Genomic DNA, 16,223 nt, shown 5'->3' with positions numbered 1-16,223 from the left:
TAGATAAAAAGCTGGGTTTATTACTTTCAAACTTGCCAACAATCCAAAGATATTCTGCATCTAATCGTTACGGTGTGGTCAAATTGTTGAACTGTAACTTGAATTGCAAATTACTTACAGAGTATTACTACAATGCAAATAATGGTCTGTGTTTCCCTTTTGGAAGTTAATTTCATATTGTTTCGAACTAATAAAGAAGAAAACAAATAACAAAACAACAAACATATTTCACACTGCAAGAGAAGTAGAGTGTTCAATTTTTTCCCACACAACATTTACTCGGGTTAATCACTTTGATGCCCCATTTCAAGCAGCAGGTAACACAAAAGGGTTCAATCAAACTGGCGGCACCACAATCGGCACTTAATTGTTAATTAATAAAGCAAAGTGTTTACAAAAACAGAGTCTAATTTAATTATTTGCCGCATGGCGCGTTAAGTCATTTGGAGGAAAGTAAATCTTAGTCGTTCCGCCGTGAATACGAACAACAAAACCTTCATCAATCTCATTAACTGTTGACTGGAAGTAGCATTTTTTCCCTAACAGTTATCAAAAAAACTGCTTAATGAAGTTCAAGGCAGAGAGAAATGAAAGGCGTTGAGAACGGGATGCGTTTCTGTCTTCAAATGGAACTGGACCAGCTGGCTCAAGGTAGTGAGGAAAAACATGGCTGTATAGCGACGTTGGCATCAGCAACTCTACTCTTTAAATAAACCATCTACTCCATTGCCAGGTGCACCCTAGCTTCAAACTGCCAAACTATTACCACTTTCCCAAGCATACGGTCGTAATTGAGTAAGCCAGCCTCTCCAGTGTCTTACCTCATGCTCAAGATAATTCTCAATAAGCATGCTAAAGAGATAAATGAAAGTACTCCGTCTGGGATTCAAACCAACTCCCTGTCATAACCACGGATTGTGGTTCTAGATCAGAGAGAATCGTCTCATCCTTTCCAATCGTTTCTTTCACACCTGAGATGTTTCTAATCATATGCACTATCAAGAGTGAATAATGTCTAATGTCTTACATATGGCATGATTGTTCAACCTGTAGATGCCCATCAAAGGGTTTAAATGATACGGTACTCATTTTACACAAATGTTATAGCATACTTACTGTATATCTTCCATTATCTATCTCTTAAAATTAGTAAAATTACATTCACACATACAGAGATTTTATCGCTGCGACTCTCCAGTCATGGTAAAATGGAGTCACCAGTAGGCGTTCATACTAATGGTTGCCATAGGAATAATGTTTGTCTGTTTCACTTCACAACAAATCAGTTTTCTTGCTGCTAAAATGAAACATTCTGGAGGAAGATCCTGAGTTGGTGTAAAAAAATCAGTGTATAGATCCATCATATTATACATGTGCTTCACTGTCTACACTCCTGGTGGTAGTTGCTGCACCAAATCGCTCCATATTTGAATTAAGTTCAACATTTCTCAACTTTGTCAAGTCGCTTCACCATATTGTGAAAAGCCCCAGGTTTGGGCATACTGTGATGGAAAAGCTTGCATCTTCTTTTCACCTGTGTACACCTCAAAGAAATCAAGGAAGCTTCCACATGCCTTTGATAAATCAGCTAAAAAGGAGAGCAAGATTCCTTTTCTTTCATCTGCTGAGACTGAAGCAGTGCAGTAGATCAGCAGAAAAGGCTGGAATGCAAGTTCCAACACTTGCCAACATGCCAAGGTTTAGTTTTAGCATATGCTCTCAGGGTCTTCTATAAAGTCCATCCAATGGGGTTATGGATTATATCTTGGCCATGTGATATTTAGTGTTGCATTACAAGGTAGGTTTACTTTTTTATTAGGCAAAACCTCCACACTGCAGGAGGTAAAGAGTTTCACACATCATTTTTCTTCAGTTATTGTCATTTTGTCAGGATTTCACAAAGTGTACAGTGGGTGCAAGACTCAGGGTTCTAGGATTATCAGTGCTCTAGGAATGGGAATACTGGTCACAGTACAGCTTACATTTAATCAAGTCGTGCTTTTCCAATATCGGGTATATACACAGCCATCCTTTTCTTCTTCACATGACAACCGTGGAGGGCTGGAGTGGGACTCATTTTCAGCCCACGAGTTATAGGGTGAAGATCTGTCCACACCAATTAGAGCAGACCTTTGTGGAAAAAAAAACTCCCAAACAGTACATCCTGTCCGCCATTTAGGGACGTGATAAAATATGAATTGATCATTCGGAATGGGCAAATATGTATTCTAAATGGATACATCATTTTAGAAAGCTTGCCAGGTAAGGGTCATGGGGTATGTGACTGAGACTAGGCTTTGGCTTTAAACCCCAGAAATGGTCATATTAATAAATTATGAAATAAGAATTTGTAAAAAGATTTATTGTTAATGTGTAAATACTCTGCTCTGGACATTGCACCCTTGTGTCCACACTACAAAAGGCAAAACAGCACCAAAATGCGATCTAGGCATTGTTACACACCTACACCTGACTCATTTCTTTTGCTGCCCCTGCCCTGCTGCTGCATTTCCCATAATCCCACTTGTTAAGTCTCGTTGGCACTCGCACAGCTGGTGGAGGGAGGAGCAACACGGCTGGAGCCAGGGCTTCCAGAGCATGTGTGTGACTGAGAGCTGGTCCTCGGTGGCTTTAACACCCTGCGTGTGCACCCTCTCTGCCTCTAGGATCACCTCCAGCACGGAGCTGAACTCAGGCTCTGTATCCGGGGTGAGCGGGTTCGTTTCAGACGGGTCTCTTGACAAATCGTAGAGCAGTGGAGGGTCATGACGGGTCACATAAGCCTCTGTGCAGAAGCATGTGTGCGTGTGGAAACAGGTGGTAGAGTTTTCAGGGTAGAAATTAGGTGTGAAGAAAAAGGCTTTCCATATCGAGGTACCTGGTACAGAGACAGACAAGTACAAAATAAACCTTCTGTGTGTGTGTGTGTGTGTGTGTGTGTGTGTGTTATGACTCACTGTTAGCGGGGTGCCACCTCACAGCATTCAGAAAGGCATTGCAGTAATGGAACAGAAATTCATGTTCTGAACGCTGCACTCGTCCCTGCAGCAATGGCATGAGGTCATGTCCATCTATCTGCCTGAAAAATACACACACACCGAGAGCGGTATGCTGTATTGCGTTATGAGCTGCATTTGTTTTGCTATCTTGCATTATGAGTATATGTAGTATCATATACCAAAGCAATATGTGTGAAAATCCTGACATTTTATTCTACTGGGCATCAGGTGCACTTTTGTCAACATTTGACATTTCAACTGTAGAAATATATAACCATAAACCCACATTTGTTCAAGCGATCATTTTGATTGACTGCAATGTTGTTTAATGACAGACCCACCTATCACTGGGTATGTTAGCGCCAGCTAATTTCACCATGCTGGGGAAGAGGTCCATGTTACTTGTGACTTCATCGATAACCTTTCCACCAGGTAGTTTTCCCGGCCAATGAAGGATCCCCGGCACCCGAATCCCTCCTTCCCAATTGGTTGATTTCCCTCCTGCTCAAAAAGAGAAGTCATCACTGAAACATTGTTAGCATTTAGAGTGTGACATAAGAAAATACCATTTTTGGACTAAAAAAGAAGTATTTTGATTCTAATTATTGCTCTTTTCAAGAACTCTTGAAAATGAGTGCTCTTTGTGGACACTTGGCATTTTACATAAAATACTTAATTATCATCAGAGCATCTCTCGCCACACAGACACACGCAACTAGCATTTTTCTGTCTAGTTCAACTTGTGATTAGATTAAAGAGGATCTATTTTCACTAATAATATCTCCTATTTATAACTTTGCTTGACTCACAGCTGTTCTGTTGACAGTTGGTCACCTCCTTACGATTTATAACTATGTCTTATAAAGATGGCTCTTCTACCCACTGCTCACCTCCCTCTGATGTCCAAATACACTATAAAGATGGCTGTTCTAATAACTGCTCACCTCCCTCTGATGTACAAATACACCATAATGATAGCTGTCTTACCCACTGATCACCTTTCTCTATGTATAATTACTACTATAAAGATGGCTGTTCTAATAACTGCTCTCCTCCCTCTGACATATAACTACACACTATAAAGATTGCTGTTCTACCTACTGCTCTCCCCCTGCTGATATATAACTACACACTATGAAGATGGCTGATCTGCCTACTACTCTCCCCCTCTGACATATGACTACACTCTACAGAGATGGCTGTTCGACCAACTGCTCTCCTCCTGCTAATATATAACTACACACTATGAGGATGGCTGTTCTAACAACTGCTCTCCTCCCTCTTATATATAACTACACACTATAAAGATGGCTGTTCTACCCACTGATCAACTTGCTCTGATGTATAGCTTCTACTATAAAGATAGCTGTCCTAATAAGTGCTCCCCCTTCTCTGACATATAAGTACACTCTACAGAGATGGCTGTTCTATCCACTGCTCACTTCCCTCCTAAGTAAAACTACTTTCTATAAACAGTGCTTTTCTATCCAGTTTACCTCCCTGCGGTGTATATGCTCTACCTTTATATATACCGTTGTAACCTCTGTGCACCTCGCCATGCACGGATATCTCCTCTAAGTGAGGGCCTTGATCTGAGGTCAAATAAACCAGCGTCTTATCCTTCAGCTTTAGCCGCTCCAGAGTTTTCATTATCTGACCTGAGATCAGAAAAAGGATACACTGTGATGACGCATTTGGTCGAAACAATTGATCATGCCTATGGTTATGAGATATATTTTCAATATACAAGGAAGAAAATAACAAAATCAATTCGTATCTAATCTATGCACATAGAAAGGATTTTGCTGCTTGCTTATTGGCAAACTGACTCCACCCAAAAACAGACAGTGGCATGTAAATGAGACATGCTTGCACAAGCTGTGAGACAAGATACTGACATGTGTTTCACATAAATCTCCCCAGTTACTGATTGCCAGCTGAATGTTGCAATCTCACACCACACCATGTAGGCTCATGTCTGTCAGCATCAGACACGGCTCTTCACATATCTGATACAGCTCACTAACTCTAGCTAGCTAATACAAATACAATATACCTCTCACCTCTGCTCTAGTATTTGTATTATTACTGTGTCCTTCAGGAATCTTGAAATCCTTGCATTTTGTTTTGTAGTGGGTGGAAAATGTCAAACACTAGCTTTTGTTTTAGCCCAACAACAACATCAGCACAATAATTTAGAGCATCTTGTCGATGTTCATTAGTTGTACAAAAGTGGTTAGGGGCATGTAAACTCCTTCACAGAAGTCTGATTTATGTGACTCAATCAAGTGAGAGGTCTCAGCTTTCCCAATGGTGAAGTCGAATAATAAACCAAAATTAGTAAGCTATACATATTACTACGTAGAAAAAAGCCAACACTTTCTAATGGGAATTGCCTGAGTGGTTTCCATTAATCTGTCAGTATCCAATTATTTTAACGGTTAACATTAAAGATGAAGATTATTTCCACAAGGAAGTGTTTTCCTTTCCGGGCGGGGTATTAGAAACCTGCATATCAGCAATCAGCAAGGTACTGCAAGCGTTCCAATCTTACTACATGGTTAACCACTCTGAATGCAAATCACACACTACGTTCTTCCAATCATTTAATTGCACCAGATGGATATAGATGACTAAACTCGTCCGTTCTGTAAAACGGGACGCCAGTCACCGTGGCCTCCACCATTAAATGCTCATTTGCTCATAAGTCTTTTACGGCTCAAGAAAAAAAAACTTCATGCAGTTGCACAGACAACAGAAGTGCCTAGAGATTATAGCTGTTGTAACTGGCACTGACATGAAGATAAAGATGTTATCACAAAAAGAGCTCCTCCTATTGCCTGAGTTCTTTTGGCTTGCAGCTGTTATACTCAGTCAGTCTCAGTTTCGTTCTATATACTAGCATTACAGCTGTCCTACAGACTGCTCATAATCTTCCTGAGTTTTAAGTCCCTCCGGGTTTTTGTGATTGTAGAAATTCAAGCAAGTGGATCTGAGGATTTGATTCATGTGGGTGGAAAATGAACACAGTTATCATAGAAAGTCATTACATATGTGTCTTCACTGGTAGGAATTTAGAAGAAGAAGAATCATGTGATTGTAATTGCCAATTCAAATTTTCTGCAAAGAAAAGCACAAAATCAAGGATTTTTGGCCACAACAATGACAAAAAAAAAAATCTCGGAGGGACTGTTTTTGACATGCGAAGCCCAGACTCAGTACCTACGCTCCAGTCTACCTCCATGACCGCATCTCCGTACAGGCCGTGCTGGCTTTTACCACGGAAGGAAGGAGAAGCGAACAGAGCTGTGTGAACTTGGACGAAGGAGAAGAAGAGCAGGAACGGTTGTTCAGAATTCCTGTCAAACAATATTGAATTAAATCAGCTTTATTAAATCTGGCTTTGTTAAGGATAATAAAGCAAATCTTTTTGAAAGCTATAGCGAACGGATAGGAAGCCGCATTTGCAATACAGATATTAGTGATGTACTGATAGCAAGGCTGAGATCACAAGGGGATTGATCCGATACCGTGTTCATTTACTTGAATTCATAAAAAAAACAAAAAGCTTGGCGTACAATTTTGTGATAATAATAATCATGCAAAAAAAAACAAACAAACAGCTATCTGGATATATTTTATAATTATTATAATTTTATAATTATTAATAGCAAGCTAGCAGGCTCTACAACAATAACCTGATCAAAAAAAACAGTGAATGTGCCATGAATTATGTCGCATGTGTGAGCACTTCATTTCTGCGTGCACTGAGACATATGCTTCTTTCACACTCTTTGACAAGGTCTAATCTTTCCTCTTGAGTCAAGGTGCAATTCACGGCACTTTGCACTCATTTTTAATGACCATGCTAGCTGATACCGTTCTGTGTGCTCACCTCCGCCGCCTGCACACTGAACATTAAAGATACTGATTTAATGCTTTAACATCTTAAACATAATCCTCAGTTTATTGCTAGTGGCACACAAAGCCAAATAGCATAAACAGAGCTAAATAAAAAGGTCATAAATGTTTATTGAATATTTAAATGCCCTTAGAAGTATGTACTATAATAGATCCCTCTGAAGCAAACACCTTATTTGTTGTTATCAACCATTCACTGCTAATTCGATTGGTTTACGTTGATGGAAATCTGGAGTACTTTTTTTAATTAAAAACTTTCAATGTTCACAAACCTCTCCAGGAACTCGATGGCCTCTTTGGTCATTCTCTGCGTGAGGGTCTCGGACACGTACGGCTGCTCCACTACTTCGCCTCCCCTCATTAAGAAGCAGTTGAAGTATGGGAATGTGAGCACCCACAGGAAAAACAAAGCTATGGCTGTAAACAGTGTCACCCCAAGGCACAGAACGAGCCTGCGGGATATGAGAACCAGTCCTTTGGTGTGGAGAAGGAGCAATGTGGCGAGTGCACCGCCCAGCTCTGTGTAGGGAATGTGGCTACGGACGTTGTAGAAAACGGAGCTGTGACCTGGCTGACAGTCGCGCAGGTTGGTCATGGGGATGCCGTAGAAGTGCTCAAAGCCATGAACACTGGGATGGTGGCAGTGATCGGTGTTGTGCTCACAATTCAGGCCCAAGTGCCATTTTCCTGTAAAGGAAATATGCAAAATATGTAAAAAAAAAATACATGTTGTTTCTATGCGTGGAGAATGATTCTGTCTTGATGCTTGTTAGTAAAGACGGCTGCCTCGAGGCAAAACGCAAATGTTTTCCATGCTATTTAAAGAAAGCCCAAAGGCAACTATGGATTTTTAATGATCCATACCGAATGAATACGACATGCTGAATGTCTTTGGTACACTAGGAAATGGTGTGATATATATATAGTGCATACCAATCAGAGCTGTTGCATAGCCTTGCTCTTTCAGGATCTTGGCAAATGTAATCTCCTCCTTAGGAAGGCCACCAGATACAGCAGAGATTATATACACCCCAACACGACCGTGACTGGCCATTCCTTCAGCGAAAACAAACATGGACTATATGAAATAACCGCTATAGTTTTGTGTTCATCATTGCAAGTTGTTCCCATGGTAACACAATCTACAGGTAAATCAGGAGTTTATGTGACTGTCAAACCACAGCATTTAGACATAATGACATTAATCACGCCTACAAGATATAAAAACGTTCGCTACCTGCCTTCTGCTGAGGTTAATTTTCTTTACCGTTTTCAACGTCTAAAGTAACTACAATGTAGTATGGTAAAGTGTAGCTTGACAACATACAGCATATCCTCTCCTTCTACATAAGAGTAAGCTATCATAATGAAAAGCCTAGAGTCTGACAGCTTTACCACAGAGCCCAGTAAATCTTCAGCACTAAAGCACATCATACCACCCATTCACTGAAATAACTACATTCCCTACTGGTTCGCAGCAGGATGGCAAACTAATGCTGACCCGATCGTATGGGGTATCTGCCGGTGAGGAAAGCAGCTCTGCTGGGTGTACACAGAGGAGAGGCGGCGATGTGCTGGGTCAGCTTCACTCCATCCTCCGCCAGCCTGTCAATGTGAGGAGTCCTGCAGCGCAAAACACAAAGCACATCCATTACAGCTTCTTTTCTGCCGCGCATGACGAATAAGTGAATATGCTTTATGGCTGACAGGGGATTCAGTTATAATGACTTTATCATATCAAACATTAATTACATGCTTCAGCAGAAAATACAATTTACAAAATGCAGATTTCTCGCTCATCCCAAACAGAGTCAATCAGCCAGTACATGTTTTGCGTCCGACACCTGCTTCTTTAGTTTTACACTTGAGCCGTGAGGCCGACATTAAGTAGTTAACAAGCAGTCTCAAAAACGTTTCTGCAAATATCTGTCTCAAATCACGTTTGGTTCTTTGGTGATGACGCAATGACCCATTGCTGTGCTTTACAACACAGTGAGGTAAACTATAACGTTCTGCAACTTTCCAGGATCTTTAAATAAATTTCTTTCGCATAATTTGGTATCGTTCCAGGTGAAGAACTGAGGTGCAGCAGGTAGCATCATCACCTCGCACCTTCAGAGGCCTGGGTTCAGTTCTGAGTGCACGTTAATGTCTTCAGCTGGAATCAGAATAGACCAGCACTGATTGCTGTTATAATCAATTTTGTCACTATACTTCTATATTAGGTGCCTCTACTGTTATTAACTTATCCAAAAAACATCCAAAACATTACTACTTCAAGCCAAGTGTTCCCACTCCCCATCAACCCTGACCAGGATAGAACAAGAGACTAAAGAATGAATGAATAAATGATCATTACTTCTTACTACACTCTGTTATTTATTTTTTACAAAATGTCTTTTTTCCTGCTTCTGTTTTTTTTTATGTGTGTGTGTTTATTGATCGCTGACCTGGTTTATCACCCTGGTCTCGAGGGTATAATTACTAAACATGCGTAAATAATGATGCGTAAACATAATAATAATATGTATTATACACTACTAATAACAATGCCTTTCACTCTCCCTCGACCGGCTGCCAGATCCTGCGTGTCACCATGAAGTCAGACTTCTGTTGACGTTTCATGTGTCTGAGTTGACATTCTGTATGAAGTATTGTCATTTCTCCTGACACGATCACTTTTTGATGCTTTTAACAAAAAGAAAAAAAATCCTTCACATGTACAAATCATACATTATTCTTCGTATACATGATAAATATTACACTTGCATTGCTATAATTAGTGCATGTTGCTCTTTTCAGTCTCATTCATGGCTTGACAGTGTTGTGATATTCGTGTATAGCTGTGCTTCTCAACTATCCTGTCCTTATTTCTCCCCAGTGGGCGCAAACTTTTTGTGGCAGTTTTTCATCACTGTCGACTCCTTGAACAGCTCTCACTCGGATTGAATGCAAACGTAAAGGACACTTGCCGCTCTCAATCTCCTCCTCAGTCAATGCGCCTAAAAGGAATGACACTTTAATGAATGGATATGGGAGGCAGGATGGTGAAGAGGAGTGGCTCATCTATATCACTCTGCCTACATAGAGTGGGTCATCATCTATGACAACCCCATGAAGCGCCTGATTAAACCACACATTTCTGCCCCGTCTATATTTAGGACGGACTGCTGTATTTGTTCTGCCGGAACAGCTATTTGTTTGAGATCTAGACATCACTTTTTGCTTTGTATTGCTCGGCTGTTGTGTATGAAAAAGCACTCAGTCCCTGAAGGGCTTAAATGAAAGCCGACAGTGACGCCACGCAGCCTACTTCAGAGTTGTGTTTCCATAGCATCCAAGGTCTCCTATTCCCAGATCATCCACCATCATTAGGACGAAATTAGGCTTCGAAACAGCCCAAGCCGAAGGAGCGCACAGCAGCAGGCCGAGAAAGAGCAGGGTCCATGGAGATTTCATTCTGCGTGGGGTGAAATGAAAAGACAGAAAGCATTCAAGAACAAATTCTTACTGGGCAATATTCTCATCAGCCATATGTTTATAGAGGTGCAAGGCCGGTGTTATCATTTATGAACGGAGAATATAAATGGATGAAAATTCTCACATCCTTATACAGGTCACATATGGTGAAGTGTATAGAACATCATTATAACAGCGTCCACATTCAAAGCCAAGGCTAAACACTAAACACCTCCAAATCCCACATCTCACCTTTATAACATTTCCCAAGTGTAGTAAGCCGTATTGAAGGTTACCTGACACGCGAAATGAATTATTAGCCACCGCGGCGTCAAATACAAAATAGCTCCTTCCTTCATGAAGCAAAAAATAAATAAAACTTTTATAATAGTGCAACATAAGTATCTCCGTTCAGCTCACTCTGTTGACTTTAACATCAAAACAAGGAAGTTAACGCAGACAGTTGTCACGTGACCTGCGGCCGACATTTTGATTGGACAATTTATTCTCTCTTGATTATTTCTTTACATTTTTTATTTGACCAATTATTTTGATTAATCCTGAGGGTTTTTTTTTAATCTGGTGTGTGTTTGTTTGTTTGTTTCTTTCTTTCTTTCTTTCGCTTGTTTTTTGGTAACAAATGCACTTGCGTATGATTAAGATTATATTATCTTATGTCGGAATCCAAATTTAAAGTCTTATATAAAAGAGAAAAATAAAACCGACAGAAAGCGCTTTTCATTCATTTAAACATGGAATCAAAACAACAAATGTAATCCTTGAAAGGTTGTTTATTTATTTATTTATTTTTTATTTATTTTTTGTTAAACTGCTAGAGAGCTTATAACGACACTGCTGCAATTACATGGAAATGACAAATCAAGCAAAATATTAGAAATAATATGCTCTTATTTGGTTGTCACTTATCATCTCTATATTGAGTCGTATATTGAAGGTTTGCTGTCAGATGTTTTACAGTTCACACAAGCTCTGTACAGTCAAACAGCGCCACCTGCTGGGAAAAAACTCCCTGCACACACACACACAGAAAAAACACCATCTAGTTCATGTAGATACTTTGATCAAATCCTTTCAGTACGAAACTATAAAACATCCAGGAACCTAAAGCAATAATGTTATGTGGATGTTCATTTACCATCCTTTGCCTTCCCTTTTCTAAATATAAGAGGTTAAAATATCCATCCATTCATTGTCTATACCTGCTTTATTCCTAATTAGGGTCACAGGGGGTCTGCTGGAGCCTATCCCAGCGCACATAGGGTGCACTAGGCAATAACATGAGGGGTACACCCTGGACAGGTCACCAGTCCATCGCAGAGGTTAAAATAGTTCATTTTATTATTGATCCAAGTGTCTCGCTGCACTTGAACTGATAAAGTATTGGAATCAAACAGCTTCATATATCATTATTTTTGCAGTTCAGTCTCCTGTGTACTAATAATGTGCCTGTACTGCTCCTGATACACTAGCTATGACACTATAGAGTCATGTCAAGTTAGTACATGTGAGAGTCAGCACATAACACTAGTTAAAGGTACAGTTTGTCATTTTTGAAAGTTTTCTAGGTCAATAATGATTAGATAGATGTTACAATACCTAAGAAAAATTGTGATATTGTGTGTGAGATTATGTGTGTGTGTTTGATATTTGTTTTGGAATATTTGTTCTTCTGTCATCTGAGCAATAGTAAAAAAAAAATCTAACCAAGCATGTGTTATAGAATTAGAAATTGTAACTACATTTTTTAGTAATAAATGTAATCGTTTCTTATTTGTACCATAGAAGTAGTATACAGTAGAATTGAACAAAATAAAAAGTCCTGAAGCAAAGTGAAGAAAGAAAAGAAAGAGCTGCTACTAAACAGAAACATACAATCTAGGACTAGAAAAAATAAGAAATAAAAATCAGATGATCCTCTCAGTTATGAGTGTAAAATATTTCTAATCCTAATAATAAACAGAGTAGTGAGTAACTAAGTTGTAGTATAAATATACACACAGATACACATAGATACAGACGCACTTAGAGAGTTTCTACATAAACGTTAAATGCTCTCGGAAACAAGTCTTCAGGCAAATCTTAACAGTTGTAAGGAAATTTGGAAACTGCCCCATAAGCAGTAAACCTAATGAGGCCATTTCTTAAGGTTTCCCAATGTAGTTTTTAGCCTAAAGCAATGGAACACACATGCATTAATGGCATCCCACAATGCATTGCAAGATGTAGGAGGAGAATGCATGTATGTCCTGATGTTGGATTGTATAACAGAACATACATGATAACAAGCAACAACAATGGAAAGTTCTCCTTAAGGTTCTTCATCATAGTAGAAAATGTTTGGAAAATACATAAAAAGGCAATCCTTTAGCTCTCTCTCTCTCTCTCTCTCTCTTGGTTTCTCACTTGTCTTTCACCACAGACCCAGTTCTCCTATAATAGCAATAAGTCCTTGTTTGTATGCAAACACAGCCGAGCCACCAGACTGCCAGTTAATGTTCCCTCTTAGCTAATGACATAATCAAGTGATTAATTATATACTCACAACATCCCACTGGCCAACTTGCTGTCATTTACAGCCACATTCAGTTACTGGCACTGTGACTAGCACTAGACTTGTATTAGTAATGTGTATTTAGACCCAAATGATTTGATTCCTTGATCTGATTTCATCCTTTTGTATGTCTTGTTCATGTATGTTTAATGAACATTTTGATTCGGTTTATTTGATTCAATCAAATTCCCTGTACATGTGAGTTGCATTGGTGTTTTGATTTGGTTTATTTCATTAACTCCTGTAGATGTAAACTGAATGAACCTTTTTATTAAGTTAAATCATTCGATTCACTCAAATGTCCTATGTATGTGAGCTGAACGAACCTTTTAATTTAGTTTATTCGATTCACTCAAATGTCCTGTATGTGTGAACTAAATGAATCTTTTGAGTCAGTTTATTTGATTCACTCAAATGTCTTGTATACTGTATGTGAGCTGAATGAACCTTTTGATTCGGTGTATTCGATTCACTCAAATGTCCTGCAAATGTGAGCTGAATGAACCTTTTTAATTCAGTTTATTTGATTCACCCAAATGTCTTTTATATATAAGCCGATTGAGCATTTTGATTTTTGTTTATTTGATACTGCACATACAAATACTGCACATGGAAAACAGATTTTTTTTTTTTTTTTTTAGATTCATTGAAGCCTGCAAAGCAATTTACTCAAAAATCTTTTTTTTCTGGCCCAGAACTTAGCTCTGCCCTGGTCAAAACACCTGCTCACATACTTAGTCCTGATTCATTTTCTTAAGTTGTACAGGTTTCAACAGATATTCAGAAAAGTTCGGCTAAAGAGAAGGCAGTCATTTTAAAAACTAGGAACTGCTCCATTAAAACGAGTTATTCAATCATGAATCATTCGACAATCATCGCTAAGGTCATGGTCATAAATGCCTTTTTCTTTTTTTTTTTCTTTCAAGGAAAAAATACTTCAGGAAAAAGTATAAAGCATTTCTGTATAAAGCATGAATCTCACAGCATGCTCCCAAGGCTGTGGAACATAATTGAAACATCAAATCATTTTAATTTATAAATATTGTATTATGGAGTTATGGTTTTTGGCTAGAGACCCTGCCACTGACTCACATGAGAGCCACACACACACACACACACACACACACACACACACACAGACATACATACATTGATCACAAACTAGGCAATAACATGAGAAGAAAAATAGATTGACCTTTAAACTGATCTATGAGGACTGGACTTTACTATGTTTCATATGTTGCATGCAATCAGGGGACCTGTTTTAATCAAAAAATCCCACTGAATGCACATGGAACAAAAGGGCACATCATTACTGTGACATCTTGGTTGGTTGTTTTTGTAAGTGTAAAAAATGCATTCAATTTACTTCACCCTAGATTAGGTAATACACGCTATTAGAAGATGTTCTCACCAGCAGATGGCAGTGGTACTGTAGCTTTCTGATATGGATGAACTATTTCGTTTATTTCCATTGTGTTACCCTCACACAAAGTATGTTTGTTATTCAGTTTGTATTGGTACTTTTCATAAATGAGCATCAATGACTGGATCAAATGAAACACTTAATTAAACCAGTGTCAGCATTTGTCCTTGTATCTTGTTAAAACTGTTCAATGTTGGAAAAAGTAGAATTTTTATTTCCATCCCATTCGTACACACATTTAAAGCTAACAATACTGTTTCTTAATACAAAATAATACAACGCTGTTAGGCAAAAGTGAAGCATGATACAATAAAAATATGAGACAGGATGTATAATTACACTATTATTAACATTCATTAACATTATTATGTTACAACAGGAGAAGCATCAAGCTAACTAGATTGTATAATTGAGTCGTTTCCCTATACAGGCCTCATATTAGGTCTCCTTAGATATCAGTACAGGAGTGTGGCAGATTATAAATAATATACGGCCACTTTAATAGGAACCGGGGCTTTCATGCAGTCATCAGATATGTGGTTTGTGTAAAATCAGACAGACACAGGTCAAGAGCGGTAGTTAAAAATCATATTAAATAACAGAGTTGATGGGGAAAAAATGTGATCTCAGTGACTCAGTTGTTGATGCTGGAAGTGCTAGGGTTTGAGTATTTCAGAACCTGCCTCTATTCTGGGATTTATACAGTAGTCTCTAAAATGTCACAGAATGGTACAAAAAAAAAAAACATCCAGTACAAAAGCAGCTTGTTGTTGAGAGAGGTCAGGGGAGACTTAAGCTGACTGTAGGGTTATGGTAATACAAATAATCACTTTATACAGCCAGGAGGAAAAGACAAGCATCTCAGAATACAAAACATATCAAACTCTGAGGCTTTGGGTTACACCAGCATCAGGTTCCAGTCCTGTCAGCCAGGAATGGGAATTTGAGGCTACTGTGGGCACTTTGACAGTTGAAGGTTGGAAAAATTATTTCCAGTCTTCCCCATGCTGGTTAATTCCAGAGATTAAGATGTTCATAATAAAGTGTATCTATACTGTATGAACAATTTAGATTCAGATTTGCCAGAAGCTATGATCTTTCATGACGTCCAACACGTGTTGAACACATTGCACCTCATCCACGGCACTCCCTCTTTTCCTCACCTAAGCACAGCTTCCATTTCCCGCAGGTAATTCATCTCTTGTCTGTCTGTACCTCCAGGGGCACACGCCGTCGTCTTTCAGCAGAGAGAGACTCCTCTATGAGCTGTGGCTTCAGGCTCCAATCACAGCTGGGAACAGGTAACCCCCCTCCAGGCCTGTCTTTGGCGCGTTCCAGTGCTCACAGCCCACCCAGGTGGAAGAGCCCACTACGTATCAGGTTAGGGTCCCGCAGCCGTCTCCTGCGCTCTGTGTCAGATCTTATCGTTATGGGGCAATGACGGACAGCACACCTGGGTTGCAAGCTTGGGAATGAACACTGCATAGACCGGTACAAAAGGAAAAAAGGTGCTTTTTTAAATCATCATTTGTCAATGAATACATATCATATGTATTAAACTATATAATTTTATTTATTCATGATTATTCCACAGCCCTGATTATTTTAATCATTCGGACTGGTCTGGTTCAGACTTAGTTATAATGGAAGACTTAGGATTGAACATTTGTTGTAGTTTGTCTATAAACATTTATTAAGTGTATCATAGATTCAGTCATAGATATCTTAACTTAGAAAGAATATGAATTAAACATGCATCATTTCAAAATGTTTATATAATTTATATAATGGATTTTTATTTTAAGTTATAAATATATTTTTAATTATTTCATTTTTATTTTAAAAT

General features: G+C 38.9%; 1 protein-coding gene across 3 annotated transcripts; it reads right to left on the bottom strand.

Annotated features, from left to right (window-relative positions):
- sts (steroid sulfatase (microsomal), isozyme S) lies at window positions 1-10,829 on the bottom strand. Of its 3 annotated transcripts, none has more exons than XM_058380326.1 (10): window positions 10,632-10,829; window positions 10,234-10,380; window positions 8,422-8,543; window positions 7,854-7,976; window positions 7,193-7,607; window positions 6,222-6,358; window positions 4,520-4,657; window positions 3,341-3,500; window positions 2,958-3,079; window positions 1-2,878 (listed from the first exon to the last, which is right to left on the bottom strand). In XM_058380326.1, the coding sequence occupies exons 2-10, from the start codon at window positions 10,377-10,379 to the stop codon at window positions 2,475-2,477; spliced, it is 1,767 nt and encodes a 588-aa protein (XP_058236309.1). In that variant the 5' UTR covers window position 10,380; window positions 10,632-10,829; the 3' UTR covers window positions 1-2,474. The 3 variants fall into 3 exon arrangements, with proteins under 3 accessions (XP_058236309.1, XP_058236311.1, XP_058236310.1); XM_058380328.1 differs by having other exon boundaries at window positions 4,532-4,657; XM_058380327.1 differs by having other exon boundaries at window positions 10,676-10,829.
- Window positions 10,830-16,223: the final 5,394 nt, after the last annotated feature.

This window comes from Hemibagrus wyckioides, linkage group LG26 (assembly GCF_019097595.1).
Source record: "Hemibagrus wyckioides isolate EC202008001 linkage group LG26, SWU_Hwy_1.0, whole genome shotgun sequence".
NCBI classification, from domain to species: Eukaryota; Metazoa; Chordata; class Actinopteri; order Siluriformes; family Bagridae; genus Hemibagrus; species Hemibagrus wyckioides.
The sequence above is the reverse complement of the archived record's forward strand: the minus strand, read 5'-3'. Positions and strand labels throughout refer to the sequence as shown.